Consider the following 20,522-nt stretch of genomic DNA (forward strand, 5'->3'; position numbering starts at 1 on the left):
CCAGTAATATTTAGAAATAACTCCAGCATTTAACTATACTGAAGCAGGTCCACTGAGGATTATCGCTCCCTTGACTCACAGGAAGAATATCATCAATATAGCAGTCAAATAGCTAGTGCTACCATTAATGTACTTTCCTTTTTATTTCTGAATAGAAAATACCAATATAGTTTACAGTCAATCTGGTCTGTATACATTTGGCCGGGTGGACAGTGGCATTCTGAAAACCGAGTAGCACAAAGTGCTTTGTGTGGGGGACACAATGGGATTTCTATTGTTTATACAGGGAATAATGTGGTTCAGGCAAAGTGAGAGAAGGGAATAACTCCTAATGAAAGGGTGTGATAATAAGAAAACTTAGTCAGCTTGCTTTAGTGGGATTTTCTTCTAAAGTCCTCTTGGGTGTTCAGAAATCACACCCTACATTATAGAAGCTCTGTAGCTGTGAAAAGGAAAAGGTTAAAGCGGGGTTATAGAAAAAAACGGATAATCTTGCTTCTCCAATACAGTCTCTAAATGAAAATCGAACCAAAGAAAGGCAAAGCTTTGCCTGGCCTACCTGGAAATGGCCAACCAATGACCCATGTCTTTGTCTTTGTTTTGCAGATTTTGTGGAGTTCCCAAACACTTATCGGTTGAGTATGATGTTCAGTGACTCCATGGCCAACACATTCGAGGCTAGGAAAACACCTGAAGAACTCCTCCAGGAGGCTGAGTCTGTGGTTGTACTTCTTCCACTCACTCTGGTTCACTGTTCCAGAATCTCAGGGTTGGGATTGTGTTAAGCCCCCTGTCCCGGGATGAGATGGCACCATCTCATGCCTTCTCCCACCACCTCTACATTCTGTCTTGGGCCAACTTGGCCCACCATAACCTGCCCAGGCTTTCTCTCTAGAAGGGGTATCTCCCCCTTTAGATTTTCTCTCTGCTTTTCCACAGATGGTAATATCCTTAATCTCCATCCCACCTCCTGGTATCCTTTGCTCTTGATGTTTCCCTTACCTCAACCTTCCTACTCTGTATCTCTCCAGATGTTAGCAATCTCTCTTCTCCCTCATTAAGGATCTCCCTTCACCCTTTAGTCCTCCTCCCAGATGGTGCTCAGTTCTTCTTCATCATCCCCTCACAACATTTACTCTTTCTCTGATGGTCATCCTCCCTTACTTCCCGACAACTGTTCTTCTCTAGATGACAACACCACTTCTCCTCTGTAAGCTTCTAATTTCAACCTCTGACTCTCTCCCAGATGTCACTCCCTGTTAACCTAACTTCGCTGGATTCTCCTCCAACCTCTCTCTCCTTTGCACCTCTCTCTCTCTCCCCTCTCTGCCCAGCGCCAACTCCTACTCAAACTCCCCACCCTGTTAGGCAGAGATGACATATTTGTACACTTGTGTGCTGAGGGCAAAGCTGCTTTGTGATTGGGCAATATGTTTGTGGCCATGTGGTGGGGAAGGGGGTTGTTCTATGGTTTCATAAAGACCTGCTGCCATCTTGGATTTTAGAAAGGCCAAGTGTGGGGTGTCTCTTCTCCCTTTGGAAACCCTACTGCCATTGCCTGCCTTGATCTAGGTCTCTGTTTTGATAGCCTGTGGATCTGGAGTTACATTAGCAATGACTTTGTCAAGGGAAGTTTGCAATTTTGTAGTCTTTGCAACGCTCGTGAAGTGGCGAGAATGTTGCTCATTTGGTTTCTTGTCTGCACAGTTTGGGCGAGTCAATTCACTAGTGTTACAACATGACTTTGTATCCATGAGAGTTCCACGGGCTGCACAAGGGTGAGTCATAATAAGAACTGTTTCCAGCAGCATCAGTGTCCAGGGAAATAATTTATTTATTTGATGATTAGTAACTTTGAAATAAAGCAACATTGTTACCTAAAAAGGATGAGGCTTACTTTTCTATGCTAGATGTTTGTGTCTGGAAGGGGCTGGAAACGGCTCTATGATTGTGCCAGCCTTATTGGGGGAGTCACTGGTGTGGGTAGGGATGGTGGTGGTGGTGTAAATACCCCTATGAATGCCACCTTGATGGTTTTGCATGTCAGTACTGGCAGCGGGTTTGTGAATGGCAATATGCCTCTCCCTCCGTAGGTGGTCTTGAATCTCTTTAGGGGTGGTGGGTTTATGGGTGCTCCTACGACGGCCCCCAAGATTGTCAAGGGTGTCTGACAGAGGGGCTAGGACGTGAGTATTTCTGTGACTTTCCCCTGTCTAAGAATAGACCCATTTAGGGTGGTCTGGGGATTTTGTATATACGTACTCCAGGCCCAGCATCCACTAGCTCAGGGCAGACCCTGGCACCTTTGACCACCCACCTTTCAGTCATTAGGCCAGTCAGGTGACATTGTCACACAAGTGAAAAAATGCCAATATCGTGGAGAAACAATTTGATTTAAGTTACAGTCCTGTGCAAGTGCCTCTCAAGGCATGAGAAACATGTTGATTTGTTTTGCTGGAACAAAAACAGTAAATAAAAAATTAAGTTTGCACAATATTTTGCACAAAATGTTGCTTGAGGAAATTAAAAGTAATGTGTATGGCATAGTTAATCCACACTGTTATACAATGGCAGGTGTGACAGATTCCCCAACCAGTTTCTGGGCTGTACCAGAGCAGTGATTTGGGGGGTTGGCGTGCCACACTGAGCCAGTGAATGTAGGATTTGGGGGTGGTAAGTGGAGTATCCCATTGTTGCATAGGGTTGGACCCTAGCACTTGGAAGTGGGCACTCTCTTTGCATAAACCCCTTATCCTCACAGGGTCTAGGGCTGGCTCACCCCATTGAACCATCAGAGCAAGCCACCTCTGACTCTGATGTAGAACTTTATAATAGTCTACATGCGCTAGTGGAAAAAATCTCCTCCCCAATTGAGAGAGTCTAAAGTTCCACTTAGCCAGACCCAAATCTCTAACAGTGAAAGAAGGGATTTCCCTTAAGTGACTGCCTTTCTAGGTCACCAGCATAGGAAGTGAGTGCAAAGCTACTGTAAATATTTCATGTAATACATCAAAGGGACTTTCTTTGAAAGTCTGCGGGATATACGACAAACATTGGTCACAGGTGGATACATTGTTTCAAGTCCACGGCTCTCCGAACACGAAGCAGTTCCAACTGAAAGCGACGTTTGCTAGACAAATAAAATATCATGGTGCTTCCCATGGTAGCACTGTATTGAACAATTCAGAAAGCTTACATTACTTGGTTCCATTCAGTTATCCACATACTAGAAACTCTACAGCCCTCCGCTAAGCGCAAGCTAGCTCAGGTAAAATCTAAGATGGTGGAGCAGCCAGATATAGGCTTGGTCGAACCCCCTCCACCCAGACCAGCCACAGGTTCCTTCAAGGAAGTTAACAAATCCCTCAAAGGTACAGGCCCTAAGAGTAGGTTTTACCCTGGGGAGAAAGGAACCCACACTTGTCTTTACAGTACAAATGTAGCCAACTGCAGTATTTGGGTTGCAAGAGCAGAAGGCTCAAAGTTGGAGGAGGCTGGAAATGTGCCAGTGGTGGATAAATGTTATCCTGGAGAGACAGAAGAGTCTAGAGAGGTGGTTGCAAAGGAGAGCAAGAAAAGTTGATCAAATTAAGGCTGGAAGGAGAAAGGGAAGAAGTGGTGGGAGTACGAGATGCCTGGGAGGAGGCGATGACATCAGTGGTGAATATTGAACAGGAGAAGTTGCTGAGTGTAGGACATATATAGGAGGAAGTGATAACATCAACGATTGCACAGAGACGGGTGGTTTAGGCACGATAGATCCAGGAGGCGCTGTTAACATCAGATTGGAGGGTGAGAGAAAGGAGATGGTGGTAGCAGGACAGGTCTGCTAAAAGATGGTAACATCAGGTAAGGGGAGCAACAAGAAGAGGCAGTGGTAGTAGGGGAGACCCAAGAGAAACTAGTAACGTCAGACATGGACATTAAACATCAGGAGGAGGTGGTAACATTAGGGGGCAGATGGGTAGTGGTAGTAAAGGCCCAGGTGAAGGAGGAAATGCCACCAGCAGCTTCCAGACAGAGAGGAGACAATGGAAGACTGAGGGCAAGAAGAAGAGGGCACAGCTAGGGACTTGAGGGTGTTGCGCACAACACGGTCCATGAGTGACAAAGAGGTACAAAAGTGGCAGTAGGGAAGTGAAGCAGTTTGAAGATTGAATGAGTGTGGAAGGCCAGGTATAAACAGCAAGCATAGGAAGGTTTCAGTGGGCCAGGCAATCCTCCATAGGCAGGACCAAATGGAGGTTGGAGGAATGAGAATGGGACAGTGAGGCAGCAGACAGCTTAAAGTGGCAAAGGGGATGATGCCCATTCTGGCTCAAAGACTCCATTCCAGCTGTTCCTAATGTCTAAAGGATTTATACTGTGCCACGGCCAGAACTAACCACATCAAGGTTCGCACACTAGTAATTTTGTAATGCGATTAACGGAATAAAAATGTTTTGAGAGATTTGTCTAAAGTACCATAGTCATTTATTAAGCACAGGGACAAACAACAAATGCAGACCCGTCTATATACAGACTTGGTGACAGAGTCAACCTTTGGATTCTGTTACACAGAAAGCCCCAAACTACAGATGAGACTAATACCTCTACATCCCCGTTCCTTCATACTTATGAGTGTCCACAATATCGAGATGGGGCCAGTGAATTTGCACAGCAAAATGTATTCAATCTTCAAATTTGGGGGTAGTCAATTCCTTTGCTGGACACCTGCCTTTCGTTCCCCGTTTTACGCCAGGGACAAAAGTGTTTTTTGTGGTTTACTGGTACTACGGCACAGGACCCATAATCCCTGTGCTTAGAGTATATCGGTCCGATCACTGATGGGACACATGCATGGCTGAGATACCCTTTCCCACCAGGATTAGCATGCTGTGAGGAGATCTTTGGGGTGGTACCTCCAGAGCACCTTATATGCTTTGTCTCAAGTGAACAGCAATGGTATGTGATCTATTTATTTTCTTGTGCGTCCCAGCACAGTGACACCTTCACAGGGGACGCTGTGACTGGGAGGGGCCTTTCTTTCCGTTCTACACCTACCAGCCATTCTATGGGTAGCAGCCCTTATGCTGTCGGGGTTCTCATTGGTGCTTGCGCCTGGAAGCCCATGGGGTCCCATGCTGGTGTTTGCACTGAGGGGGACACTGGGGCTTTCACCAGCCGACTGCCTCAGGGCTCATCAGAGCCTGTTCCAAGGACTTCTACTGAGGGGGTTTGTTTCAAGGGCTCACTCTCTTCCACCAGAGTTTCCTCGAAGGTCCATACCATAACTGGACCTCGAGCAAAGGGGTTTCCTATGCCTAAAGCAGGGCCACATGCTAGATGAAACAGGCCTCAAAGCCCTCTATTGTGCCACAAGCAATCTCATACAAAATAGCTGCTCACCCTGAGGGGAATTCGGGTGCCATTTTGACATCCACAGATTCAGTCTCAGTGTTGTCCTTCCCAAAGGACTCACCACAAGATTCTGGTCATGAGTCTGAAACCCCCAGATCAGATTCTGGTCCAATCAGACTTCCAGCTACATTGCCCACAGGTCATTTGCTCCACGTTTTGAATAGTCACATGTGACTACATCCGTGTGGTCTTCCCAGTACCCGACTTCCTCCACATGTATGTGCTTCTGTGATTCTTAGGCAAGCCATGAGATACAACCATTTTGATGATCAGGCCTCTACCTGGATGCTGGCTCATGGGCTACGTAGACTCCAGCATTTGCGTCTCCGGCAGCTTGCGAGGACTATTTTGTGATAGGTTTTAGTCTCTCATGCGGTCCTCTGCGATAAGATCATATTTTAAGGGCATACATCTGAACATTTTAATTCCCCTGGGTGGGTGAAAAAGGAGGATTTCTTTTGGGCGAGTGAAAGTTTAGAATGAATAGACAGGCAGGGGGCATGGCGGGTGAATGTATTAATTCCATGGTGGGTGACGCATACCAAAATCGTGTGCGCTAAGAGGTATGTAAGGGTCTCATAAAGGGACTTTTCCGTCAGGCAAGCTCTGGGCCTCCAGCACCTCCTCTGCCCCCTTCCCCATTACACCATAACGGTCAGTCCCACTGGCTGAACTAGTGGCTCCTGCGCCTGTGCCTCTGACAATTCTGCTTACAGTGCTCTTACTGACTCCAGCTCACTTTCCCTCGGGGGACTATTTGATGAAAGAGCCACAACCTTCATTGGTTTCAGCACAATTCCAGCACAATTAGGTACCTGCTACAAGGACTGATGAAGCCCCCCAGGATGACACTGAAGAGGATATCCCCTCCTCAGCCAGAGCCACCCATGAGAGGCTCTAAGTTGTGGGTGAATTTGCAGGCTTCCACAATCCATTTCACGCTCCAGCAGAACCCAGTGTCTGGTGTTAAGGTGCCAAAGCTGTGGATAGATCATGAATTCCCCTTGAGAGGGATATGTTGGTGAAGGCAGCAACATTTTGGAGTAAATCACATTCACCCAATCCAATAAACAAAACATTGACCTCAAGTGTAGACTACTACTTTCAGATTGATGTTAACCTCAGTGCAACCTCCGCCCTCTTCTTTGCTGGTCACCCTAGTACTACTTGTGCATTGTCCTGTAATCCTTGTAGAAACTAGGAACTACTGTGTAGTGACTAAGCTTCCCCTGGATCCTGAGCTGAATGCTTGGAATGTTGGAGTGAGTGACACAGAATGCAGCCTGAGAGAATGCTGATGTATGAATGTGTTCTGTGAGAGTCCGTTGGAGATGTAGACCCCTAAGTGAGAGGATGCCGGTGCATGTTGCTCTAAGCTTGAATGTACCTGACTTGATGTACTTAGTAAAATGTACAAGAACTTAATTAAAGAAGTTACTAGTACATCCCCAGATGGCAGAGTCATCATTAGAGAACCCAAGCTTTACATACTACTAGATTCTCTAGAAAAGAAAGTGTATGCAAACATGCCACTTCATCAGAGACAGCCTAATGCCAATGCAGTACTTGCTGCAGCCAATCAGCAACTTTGGAAGGAGTTTGCTCCTTTGGAAATGACCGTCCATCAGATAAACAGGCAGCTTTTTGTTCTGGGCTAGCTGACACCAGGACAACAGCACAAGACCTTCTCGAAGCTTCATTGCATCATATTGATATGCAGCCAGGTCCATGCACATAAAGGCAGCCTAGCTGTGTTCTACCAGTTTTGCACAAGGTGTGCAGCAGAAAATACTGTATTTACCCTTTGAGGGTTCAGCGCTTTTCAATAACTATACTGGTGAGGCGGTTGCAAATAAAAAACATTAATCTTGACTGCTAAATCCCTGCTCTTCTCACTAGACAGCCTGTGAAGGCATCATGAAGTAAGACAAAGACAACATATTCAACTTTATAAATGAAAGCTTTATTTTTCTAAAATGTCAGGATGAGTAAGGCCTAACTTAACCTACACTAAGGTGGGATTTACCTACCTAAAGAAAACTAAGGATAGTCTGTGTCAGTAAGTTCAAAGTCTGTCTGTGTCCGAAACCCATGCTTGCCCTCACACCTAACTGTATACAGTGCGTAGAGATGTCCGCAGCAAAAAGGAATAGTGTTCAAAAATAAAGTTCCAAACTTCTTCCAGCTCTTGGCTTATAAGCTGAGCAAGCTAAGAACTGTTATGAGTATGGTGGATGGCCAAAGCCAATGAATTTGAATGCCAAACAAGCTCAAAGTTATTACCAACGCTTTTGAAAGTTTAAATATGTACTGTTGAATAACCAAGTGACTAAAAAAGGGCATATTTGGATACCATAAAACAAAACAAGTAATGAACATTTATGAAGGAAATAGAAGCAAGGTGGTACTAATGGGAATGACCACGACATGAAAGTGGAAGCCACAACTGGTTGCCAATTAGAGCACTGTGTATTTAGGGTTCCTAGAGTTGTGTAAACCAACGGGACGTTGTGTATTTAGTGACGTTCGTAGTGGTCATTTTTAGGGGAGGGGTTATTTGCCCCACCTGATAAGTAACCAATCACATATTCACACTTTTTTAGACTAATATGGATCATATACTTAGATGTCCACTCAGAGCCAATCACCCATATTCATAGGTTTTTGTAGTTTGCCACATAGGATGACGTTGGTTCATACATAGGTTAACGTCATTGGTGACGTGTTTTGCATATACGATCTCAGGTTTTACTATGAATGTTTGAGTAAGAGGATCAAGCGAGGTCGTTGATGTTTGTTATGCTCCCTGTTTTAGATAATTGATATTAAAACAGTCTTCCTTTTGCCAACTACTTGAGTTGTTTCGATTATTGATGTATGAATAAAAATCTACATCCCCATCCATCTCCAAGGTAATTGCTACTCATCTTAAAGGGCTGGGTTATCCAGTTCAGGACATTATTAGATGGAACATGCGGGGTACACCCCTGCAAACCGCCAACTCCTTTTTATTTTCTTCAAACGGAGCGCGGGACACCCCCGTAAACCCTGCTTCCCCAGTCCCTATATATATGGTCACCAATATAATGTCACCACAACCTTTTCCCGGCGATCTTATATATAGGGATATTATTACCTGATACCTACAGCTTCTCTTTCCTCTGTTTTGCTGCTTCTCTGGTTTCCTGAGCTGGCATTCTTCAGAATCCCAGTCGGTTCTGTGACTTCCCTTAGTTCTGCCTCTCCAAGGCGTGATTACGTCAGGGGCCTTCCCCTGAGCACCACATTCCCTCTCCTCCTGTGATCCACTCGTCCCTGTTATAAACATATCTATTTTTAAAGAAATATTCTCCTTTCCTTGAAATGAGTTGTTTAACTCAACATTGTTTGAAGCCAAATAGAAGGAGGACTTAGTATTCTTCATGGAAATCCGTCCCATATATGAAGATATTGTGGTTGGTCTAGAGGGTGCCTTTTGGAATGAGAGTCCTTGTCCCCTGAGGGGGAATCACTCCCACTGAGGTACCACTTGCCCAGACACCTAGGGAGGTTCTTGCGGTGTGGGCTCACTTCCCTAGCCCCAAAGGGAGTGGCTCCCCCTGGGGAGAAGGGACGAATACCTTTGATTCGTCACAGAGCATAACCCTTTTTCTTATCTTCAGAGGCTCCGAACTAGACAGGAAGGCATTGAAAACTTCTATTGCATGATGGATAGTGGTGTGCTTTTCAGAGTGTGACTCTTTGCATCACAAGACTGTTCCAAGAGGTCTCCATGCATATGAGGTTTGAACTAAAGCCACTGCAGTAGCATTTCAAAGGCAAGTTCAGTAGGAGGTAATTGCGAGGGCAGCAAAGTGGTCCTCCCCGTCTGCCTTTTGCAAACACTACTTGCATGTACACCAGAAGCAGATCAGGACAGCCTGCTGGTATTTAGCCTCTGAAGAACTGATTTTGCCTAGGATAGCTCCTTCCTCTCAGAATATGATGCTTGGTACTCTCCCATACGTATGGAGGAAAGGGGGACGGGATGTAGGAATAAGAGACTGCTGTTCTCCTACTCCCTCCATCCGTCTATAATAAGAATGCCAGTTAGAATGCCCATCTAATGCAGGGGTATGAGGGATGGTGGGTGGAGTCAGCGCTAGCTGTGACCACAACTCTGCATGTGCATGGGCTCCACCCTCATCTTTGAGATTTTAGTGGAATGTTGCTGTGCAATTGTACCGGTCCCGTCCCAATGGGACGGACACCTGTAAGTATGGAGGAAAGGGGATTATGGACAGCAGTCACTACAGTGAGTAAGATTGTAATGCAAACAATATTATGTTGCCACATTAATTCAGTAACATTTATTCTGCCCATCACTAAAGCATTGACCTGTTTCTGTTTCTGTATGTGTTCTTCTCCTTTGTATGTGGCAGGTTATTACTTCCATTGGGGAGCTGGTGGAGATGTGTTCACCCAGAGTACAGTCTGGTTGGAGGCCTTTGTTCAGTGCCTTAGAAACAGTGCACAGCAGCAAGTCGGATGTAAAGGAGTATCTGATTGGAGAGTATTCTATGGGTATGTTTTTTGCTTAACTTAATATGACTTGTTTGCCTTGGAATGCTACGTGTATGCCATTGTGGGACAGAAGGTGTTAATGTAGGTATACATCTATTGAGATTGGTTGGAGTGGGATCATTAGGTAGATTTGTATGTGAAGGATTAATGGTCTCTATTTGTGTAAGCCTATGGAGTGCTGGGGAATGGGATAACCACTAGTATAAGACAATGGACTGATTGAAAGTTATGCAAGCCTTTGGGTGAAAAATAATGTTAAAACAAATGTACTGTGCACCTGTACTGCTGTAATATGTCTACATATTGAACTTCAGTTCCTCTTATCATGTCTGTGCCTATTTTCACTGGGAGGTTCCCAAAATGGAAGACCACTTGAAGAAGCATAAACTTTACAAAAGGGTAAAATATAATAGATGAATGCACTTTTCCATTGTCGGACGTTAAAATATTAAGCACAAGGAACGTCATATTTTATTATAGTAAACATCCTTGTATCCCTTTAATGGAACATCCATACCATTACTTGGTAGTAGAGTTTCCTAAGTCATTTAATAAGTTCTATATTCCACAATGTGCAGTGAATAGCTGCAGTTTTAGTAGAATGAATGATGGCAGCTACACAATAAAATGAGATGTGGTATCTAAAGAAATATTCTATCCCCACCTAGTCATCCTTGCTTACCCCAAACACATTTTGAGGTATTGGACATAAGAGTAAACTGACCCAGTACCATTTACCAGCTTTCCTCATAAGTGTGGTGTACGCTAATATTTTTTTTTAATAATATATTTTATTGATTTCTACAACAATCACAATTAACAAGCAAACAAAGAAACAAAATCGAAAATCAAAACTTGTGCATTCGAAGAGTAAATCAATAGTAAAGTATGATTAGAGTCCGATGAGTCCCCTCTTTAGCCAGCTCCATGTGTTCACAGGACGCGTTCCTGCAAAATGTCAGAGGCTACCGGGAATCGCGTTCCTCCCATTTCCCCCAGATTTTGGAAGCTTTGGTGTGGCAGCCCGGTGCCTTGTAGATTCTATGTTCCAACATTGCACAAGTGTCCATATCGTCTGCCCACTGATCCAGTGTCGGGGATTCAGGAGCACCCCGGTGTACACTAATATTGATGTGCTTCCTTATCACTAATTTATCAGCAGTCTCACAAGAGTAAGGCAGGGAAGCCTTTTACTAACAATAAAGCTAGGCACACAACAAAGTTAGCAAAATAAGCTTCCTTTATTTAAAACCTTTAAGACTGATCATCAAAGCAGACATCAGGAAAAATTCAAATAGGTCAATGAGGTGAGCTTAATAAATTCCCACCAGCTCAGATTACTTTCGCCACAGGACTGACAAGCGCCATTAATACCCCAGAAAGTGATAAGCGATTGCAGGAATGATGCTATCCACTTTCTGAAGGATGAGTCTAGCCCACCTTCAATATCTAGGGGGTTACATTAATGGCCTAGGGAAATGACTGGCTAACAGAAGGGTTGAAGAATAATTTGGTGCCCCTGTGAATGACCCCTGCACCCACAATCCAACATCAGTGAGATTGAGCATCCTACCACCACAATACTGTCATTCCAGAGAAAGACCAAGTTGCACAGCTTATCAGTCCTGACCTTGATGGATCGTGTAAAGCTAACAAAAGGTGTTGTATTCAGTCTCTACTGGTTTCAAAGGACACACTGTCAATCCATGTGATGGTTGGCTGACTAATGAGGGAAAGCATCTGTTCCACCAGGAGGTAGCTAAATCCGGTACGCAACCCATGCATTCCAGCCAGAGGGACTGGCACTGTATTAGTCTCAGTTCATGGTGCCTTTGGTTAGAGATGAACAATGCTGTGTCTGACCACGATTGTGATCAATCAGCAGCATTTGACGGTTAGACATGCCATGCTGATCAGACGTCTCTTTGAAGCAAAAGTCTGAGGCGCTGCCTTCGTTTAGTTCATGCCCAAATATGAATGGTGTGCAATTCTAATTAGCTTCTTAGTTATGGAATCCTCAGTGTTTGGTGTTATTGCCACAATCTACCTACAATGACTATTCTAGGATCATATAAATTTTTGGACCCCTAAGGTTATGACTGTGCAGATGAATGACGCATGATTCTGAACCTGAAGATGAATGCAGCCTAAGGTGTGTATCTGTTACCGACCTGCAAAGAGGCTATCAACAATACATTTGGTCATACTGGACACCGACTCAGCCAAACAAAAAGAGTTATTGTCATTGTAAGCTTGTGATAATAAGCTTGCTTGTCTAGGTAAGACCGAAACAACTGATAACTCCCTTCAAACCTCATTATTCCACCTGCATCACATCACACTCCCTAACTTTACACAATCATCACTCTCAGAGATTCCACACAGAATAATGATGTCAAGCAGACTCACATGTAAATCACAACATATCTTCTTTTCTTCACACTGCAAGAAAAACCGTAATGGTCTCCACTCCTGCGCCATCCCAGGCTACTCTATTCTCTTTAACTGAGTTGTCTAAATGTCTGATGTATCTTTATTGATACCCTGCCTCTCCACACATGTTGATTCCCCACATAACCTGTAATACACTCACTCCTATCAGCAGGGTGATTTCCCCAAACCTGCAAGACGTTGATAATTCCTACTAGCAGGTTGAATGCCTTCCGAGCCCACTAGCCAACTTTCACTCACAGGATGATTACCCAGAGCCTGCATACCACAATAGTTTCAACTCGCAGGTGGACTACAACCACAATTGGTTCCACTTGCAGGCTAACTACCCAGAGCATTTGTCAGACAATTTCTATAGTAGGTATCATTCTTGCAGAGCACACAACATTTCTCATTCTGAGGTTGACTTCCCAATGCCTGCAAAACAACTTCTGATAGTGGATTGCAACCCAGTAGAGCCCACAACATTTCTCATTCACAGGTAGACTTCCCAGAGTCCCCAAAACAACAACTTCTGATAGCGGGTTGCATCCCAGCAGAGCCCACAATATTTCTCATTTGCAGGTTGACTTCCCAGAGCCCACAAAACAACTTCAGATTTTTCTCTGGCCCTCTTGCCACCCTGCAACATCATTGAGCTGCCTCGTGGTGCTGGGTTCCATTAATTTTTTCTACAGCCCGGGCCTGCAGAGGGGAACAGAGGCACTTCCTTGAACGAGACGCGGGATTGGTCGTGGCCCATTCATCTTCTGGTAGGCCAGGGAGCTGCAGGCGAAAGCCCATGCAATGCCAGTTAACCCCCGATCTCCATTGCTCACACCGCTGGATCTGGGGGTAAGCTTTGTTGCTATTCCCCCCAGTTCTACGTTAATTGAGCATGCACACTCTAATACCCTACTGTGAGTCTGCGCCCCGCCTCAGAGTCCCACCTGTAACCTGTCCACTCTCCCACGTTCTGCAGCTGTGTCTACTGCATTTTCAAAAGCTCTCTAACCTCCGGTCCCCCTCACAGCTGCATGTGCATTCTCTGCTGCTTCACTGCAGCGAACATCGTGGGACAGACCCACACTGCCCGAGAATTCCTCTACTCCCATTACTCCCGGGCCTTCCATCATCTCTGCCATGACAGAGGCAGTGTGCTCATGCACACCATCAGCCTTCCATCTAGCCTCCCGATTTGTTGCCAGGGCCACTCAAGCCAGCCCTAGAACCGGCAGGCAAACAAATGGCCTCCTCTAAGGGCCTCCATCAAAGGTTGATGGATTGCCCTGTCCGGGCCTGGAAGAGGCCTGCATCTCCAGCCCCTTGTTGTCAACTTGGGCCCCTGATCCCACTCCTCTTCATGGGTGTCTCGTAAACTTATTCCTCTCGGCGTTCACAGCCTGTTTTCTCTCTCCTGGCACTGTTACTAACTTTGATTTTCGCCATGATCCTTCACCCGCTGCCTACCTGTATTCACCCAAGTGGCTCACAGGACTTCTTCTGCATATTCACCCACACATAATCTGCGCTCCATGCTGTATGCTTACAAAATCGAATCTAGCTGTTGTCATCACTGCTGCCATTACCTAAACTGTACTGCATTGTTCTGTATGCTTAACATTCAAATCTAGCTGTTGTCATCACTGCTGCCATTACCTAAACTGTACTGCATTTTGCTGTATGCTTAACATTCAAATCTTGCTGATGTCATCACTGCCGGCATTACCTAAATTGCAGTGCATTTTGCTGTATCAGCCCTATTTGCCCTTTTCATTGCTAGGTGTGCTTTACATCTGTGCACCCTCCATTTTGTACTGCATTTGTGTGCTTCTGGTAACCTTCGAATTCTGGTGTGCTTTACATCTGTGTATCCTTCTTGCCTCCCTCGGCTGCTAGCCCGCCTGGTTAGTTTGCCCGTGCATTGTGCAGCCTCTCAAACTGTCCCTCTTTTCCTCCACCTCTTTGGCACTCTCCATCTCCCCCCATCTATTCTAACTTTTACTCTATCACCCATCCCTTCCCTCTCACAAAGTCTGAAAGAAAAAAGCTTTAAAAAGATCTCTTGGCCTCTAATCCTGGCCTACCTTTTGCTGACACCTGTGTTAGTGCTACTTCTAGACAGACTATCACTCATATCCTCTTCTCTGTCCCCTTTCCAGACCTATGGACTCCCCATCTGATCTCTACCCTCTGTCTTTTTTCCTCCTCACCCATTAATAGCGGCACTAGATGGGAAGTACTCTTGGCACACCTCTCATCCTCTAAGTGCAAAATTAATGTCTATCACAATGGCACTGTCATGGACCAGTGTCCTCAACCCAATCTTCTTCTCTCCCAACTTCCTACCTTCTCCTGCTAATCCTCCTTCCTCTCTCACTGCACCTCCTTCACCACCTCTGACTGGGGTACCTCTTCCTTGTACCCCTCCTCGGAAATCCTTCAAATGTGGTGCCCTCCTACACTTAGCCACCCTGAATGCTCAATCTGCTGTCAAACATTCTTCTGACATCTGCCTCCTCCTTGAAGACTTTGATCGCGACATCCTCGCTCTCACCGAGATGTGGTTCAATGCCAACTCAGTCACTGCTTTTGACACCCTTCTCCCTGACGGCTACACGATCCTCTCCAATCCTCGGCCCAACCGACCTTGTGGTGGAGTAGCCCTGATCTTCCCTGAGTGGTTCCCTAACTCGACATACCCACCCAGCCCTACTCCTTCTTTGAAAGTCTTGTCTGCAAGCTTGGTGTCTTTCCGACTCTCTCTCTCACCATTGTAACTATCTACAGGCCCCCTGGCCCTGTGTCTGTCTTCCTTTCTGAATGGGCTGACTTTACTTCCTCTCTTCTGGCATCTACCGCTAAACTCCTTCTCCTTGGAGACTACAACATCCACCTTGACTCCACTGTTTCTGCCTCTTCTCTCTTCTGTGATCCCTGCACATTTCTCTCCCTCCCTATTCTCCCCTCTGGCCCTACCACTCTGCCGTACACACTCTTGATGCCTTCATCCCTGCTGATCTCCCGCTGTCCACCCTTCTCACTACCCTGCTCTCCTATTCTGATCATCCCTCTCCTCTCTTCTCTTCTCATCTGGGTCTTCTCGACCCCCTGACCGAGCCTCCACCACCACTGCCAGCCTCCTTCACGGTTATCCGACCTATGAAACGAGTGTCAGCTGCTGCGTTTGTTTCACCTTCTTCCCTCCTCCTTCCCCTACGCTTGATTCTCCCACTGACTCTGTCCTTGCCAACCTTCATCTTGCTAGTGACATTCTTGCCCCTGTCATGAGGATCCACCTGAAACCTGCCTTCAAGTGTAACAGTTGGTACGACTCTGATCTAGCCACTCTGAAACGCAAGTGCAGAGTTGGTGAATACAAGTGGCAGACCTCTGGCTCATCCTCTGACATACTGGCCTGCTCCAAAGGCAATACCTCCTCTCTATCCGCTCCAAGAAGAGGGCTCACATCCAGGCTTGCCTCTAACAACACAGCTGAACTCTTCAAAATATGTAAGGAACTAGCCAATCCATCCGCAGTCTCCACCTCACCTCTTCCTTCTCTGGCCCTCTGTACTGCGCTGGCCACCCATTTCACCACTAACCTCAGGACCTTCTGACCTCTCTCTCTTCTTCCCCCTCTTTTACTCCTCCCGCTGTGCGCCTGGCCCCCTTGGCCTCTCTGACACCCCCTCCCGCTCTCTCTGCCTTCTCACCTATCACAATGGATGAGATCTCTCGAGTATTTCGCTCTATTAATGTCTCACCCAAACAGGTGTCTCCCTGCTCTTCCAGAACCATTAAGAACAACATCTCCCCCCTCGCTTCAGCTCTTGCTGACTTCTGCAACCACTACCTAGAATCTGGCTCTTCCCCCTCTTCTCTCAAGCACGCCCTTGTGCACCCCCTCTTAAAAAAGCCTTCAGCCGACCCCTCTTTTCCAACTCCATCCCTATCTCTACTACACCCTTCCTTGGGAAACTCTTGGAGAAATTGGTCATCACCCAACTGACCCAACATACCAAGCTCAGTAGTTGTTTACATGACCATCAATGTGGATTTGGAGTATCCAGAGGCACGGAAACTGCTATCCTGAATACCCGCGAAGAACTCCTCGCAAATCTTGACTCTAACTCTTCTGCTGTTCTCATTCTCCTTGACCTCTCTTCCGCCTTTGACACAGTCAACCATTCTATCCTCATACAGCGTCTCCATGATACTCCTGGTATCTCCCATTCCGAGGTGCTCCTGGGCCCCTTCTCTTCTTCCACCAATCCCTTTACATGTGTTGTTCCCCAGGACTCTATCCTCTCGCCTTGGCTTTTCAACATCTTCCTTGCACCTCTTGCTCACTTGATCTGTAGAGGAGGAGCCAAGTTCCCCCACCTCAACTGACCCGCCCCTTTTACCTGTATGCTGGAAACCAGAGTATGTGATATATACAGAACAGTTGAATCGATAAAGAGCAGAGTATGGGCTCAGTCCAGTACCAGTGAAAGTGTCAGTACCTAAGAGAATCTGGGAGCCAAGGTACCTATTGAGAAAACCATATCTGCATACAAGGAAATATGATAGCCATTTGAATGAAATCCTTGAAGAAGCAGAGCCAATAAGGGGCAAGGATGTATGGTAATGTCACTAACCATTGCCAGTATATGTTACATGGAGCTGAAAATGACGTACGTAGAAGAGATGCAGTGACTAGAGAATGCAGATATTCTATAAAGCATCAAGAAAGTAATAAGGATAAGTGACATCTTGGGCTCAAGGTGAAGAAGCTTATGCCACAGAAACAGAGGAAGATATCAAGTGATTTTACACGTGTACAGATGCAAAAGAAACGCAAGCAGCAAAGTAATCGTGAAGCGAGCTTTAAGCTTATAGTGAATAGATTGCGGCAAGTGCCAACGTATACATATATAAGAATAAGAGAACTATGGATGTTTCCATTAAACGTATTATAGCAGGTTGGACAGTAGCAAAGAAGGCCTTATTTTAGTGTGTTGCAGTTAAAAAGCAAGTTGAACTACAAGTGAAGTTCAGAAGGCGAGGCTGGACGAGCCAAGAAACCAAGGTCTTATCAAACTGGTGTGTACTGATATTGGCTACAAAGTCGTGTGAAAGAACAAGACTTCTGTTCAGAAGACATGAACATAACAAGGAAGACGTCAGAGGTTTATTAAAAAATAATATTAAATGCACGAAAAGGCTTGATTCCATGGTTTCCAGACACATGGAAGCATGAGGTTGGATGAACGAGATGGTCATACCTACGCATGGAAGCAGACTGTGCTACTCCCTCCCTAATTTTCTCAGAGCTAAGAACCCTTTCAAGGATGAGCTTCAAAAGCCTAATTGACAGTATACCATTGAGGTGATTATAGATTGATATGCTAATTGGTGGGAAGCTTAAGTTAAGGCAACCTCACCAGCACCCGGATGGCCAGCCTGCAGGCTGCTAACGTAGGTGGAAAAGTACTGAAGGAGGATAGAGTGCCAACCAATTGTAGAGGACCTGCGTATGTAGGGGTCCTATAGTGTGTAAACCAATGGGACATTGTGTATTTAACAACGTTCATAGTGGTCATTTTTAGGGGAGGGCTTAGTTGCCCCACCTGATAAGTAACCAATCACATAGTTACTCTTTTTTAGATTAGTATGGATCATATACTTAGATGTTCACTAAGATCCATTCATTCATGCTTATAGGTTTTTGTAATTTGCCACGTAGGATGACGATAGTACACACGTAGGTTAACGTCCTTGATGCCGAATATTGATTACAAATGTTCCATTTTTTCTTAAATGCATTGAGTAAGAGGATTTAGCGATTACGTTGATGTTCGTTATGCTCCCTGTTTTAGAAAATTGATATTAAGAGTCTTCCTTTTGTCAACTTCCTGAGTCGGCTCTATTATTGATGTATGGGTAAATTATTCATCCCCATCCATCTCCAGGGTAATTGCTACTCATCAAAGGGGCTGGACTATCCAGTTCAGATCTCTTCATTCTCTCCTCACTTCCAGTGTTACGCAGACAATACATGCAATTCTCCTTCACGTTCCCCTCTTCCTCCTCCATCATCCCTGACTGCTTGTCTGCTCTTTCTTCAGTCTTGGTGCACCTCCAATGATCTCTGTCTTAATTCCAATAAGACCGAGATCCTTCCTATCGGGACACCTGCTCCCCGTTTCCCTCCTGCACTCTGGCTGTCCTCTATGGGCTCACCTCCCTCTCCTTCCACTGAGGCCAGAAACCTTGAGGGTCCTCTTAAACTCCTCCCTCTCCTTTACTCCTCACATCTTGGAGCTTGCCAAGAATTCCCACTTTCAACTTCACCTCCTTAGGGGCATTCTCCCTTTCCTCACCTTCCCCCAGAAGCTCAATTTCTCTAAAGCTCTGGTCCTCTCCAGGCTAGACTACTGTCTTCGCTCCGTCCTCTTCAACTAATCCAGAATAAGGCTGCAAGACTTATCCTTGGCCTCAAGCCCTGGGTCCGTATCTCTCAGACTCTAAAATCTCTACACTGAGGCGCTGCTGTAGCACGGCTAATCAAGAGGGCCGCTGCCTGAGAAGCTCTGGTGACGGCTTACAAATCCTCTATAATTTCCTGATTCCAGCTGACCCGAGCACCCCCGGGGGCCAGTGGAGCAGTTTCTTGAAACGTTAAGGCATACTTCGGCGAAGTGGCAGCTCGACCCCCGGTGTGATGTTGTGAGACGTGTGAGGCGGAGATCCTTTGGACTGCCAAGTGTAAGTGGGGGGGATTGTCCCGATCCAGTGTGGCGGAATCAGCGAGAGCCACGAATGCTGATCCCTGGAGACACTGATAGCGAAAGAAACATCACGAGTCCCCTTCCCCGGCATATGAGGTAGGAGGGGGGTCGGCGGGTACAGGAAAAACACACCGACGGTGGACCCGTAAACTGCTCCCCGCCCTGCAACAAAGCCAGCCAGACTGCCGGTAACAGACGGATACCCAGCAAGACAGAGATCGAACAGACACACAATCAGCGATCAGAACAAGGAGGCGAGCCCCCCCACCGCTATAAGTAGAGGGAGGCCACACAGGCCTAAAAACACTGTCCTGGTAACAGGGGGACCCTGTAACAGTACCGCCTAGAAACCATCCTAATAGACCCTGGGCTACACACGGAGTGGCTTCAACTACACTGGCAACTAAAGACTGGCCGAGCACAGGTGAGAAGCTAGGACACCTGGGATACACATTGCTGGCCCTGAAGAAGCAAGGGAAGGTGGGCAGGGGAGCTGGTGCACCCGTAAAACTGAGGTGGAAGTCTGACCCGTAACAACCTGCCATACTCGGGGAACTCTGGTGGTGGGTGTAGACAATTCTCTAGGCATCGCTGGAAGCAGACACCGCTGACAACAGCACACCACTATTGCTGGGCATTAATCTACTAAAGACTGAGGATCGGACTTGGTATTAGAATGGTCAACCCAAAAAAGCAAGCAAAAATAGACCAATTTGCACATGTCGACCAGGCACAGCCTGTCACTCCCTCTCAACAGAACTAAGCAACAGCGCAAGTGGATGCGACAGCCCTGAACCAGACACTGCTGGCACTAAAGAGCAGCACAGACAATCTTGGAGCTAAGATTGACCTACTCGCATGCAAGGTTGATTTTTCCCCAATACAAATCGATGAACTCTGCGGGCGTATGATCGAAGCGTAACAGAGAAACGGTGAAGGTGAGGACAAAATGGCTATCTTGCAACGTGAGATTGTTGACCTACAACAATCGGTCAAAAAAGTGATAGCAAAGAACGACTTAGAGGGGCGCTCCAGGCTGAACAACATTCGGATCCTGGGAGTTCCAGAGTTAACCCAGAAAGAAAACATGGAGAAATTTGTGAAGCAGCTGCTAGTCTATATCCTAGTGAACCCCCCCTGTCATATATGTACATGGTAGAATGGGCACACCGATCGCTGGTGGCGAGGGCCCTCCCAGGGGTGCCGGAGCGCCCTATTATCACTAGAATCTTCTGCTACAGAGACAGGGACACCCTACTCCGAGCCGCAAGAGATAAAAAAGAACTGAAATGGGGATTATCCACGATCAGACTTTTTCTGGACTTCAGCCCGTCGGTCGAAGAACAACGGAAG

At 46.2% G+C, this 20,522-nt stretch overlaps 1 protein-coding gene across 2 annotated transcripts in view; it reads left to right on the plus strand.

Moving 5' to 3' along the window:
* Window positions 1-20,522, plus strand: part of ARFGEF3 (ARFGEF family member 3) — a 1,236,769-nt gene that overhangs the window by 862,974 nt on the left and 353,273 nt on the right. For both annotated transcript variants that reach the window (XM_069608078.1, XM_069608079.1), the window contains exon 23: window positions 9,822-9,963. In XM_069608078.1, the coding sequence (XP_069464179.1) occupies window positions 9,822-9,963 (142 nt within the window). The remainder of the gene's footprint in view (window positions 1-9,821; window positions 9,964-20,522) is intronic.

The sequence above is a fragment of the Ambystoma mexicanum genome, chromosome 4q (genome assembly GCF_040938575.1).
Source record: "Ambystoma mexicanum isolate Mex_15411 chromosome 4q, UKY_AmexF1_1, whole genome shotgun sequence".
Lineage (NCBI taxonomy): Eukaryota > Metazoa > Chordata > Amphibia > Caudata > Ambystomatidae > Ambystoma > Ambystoma mexicanum.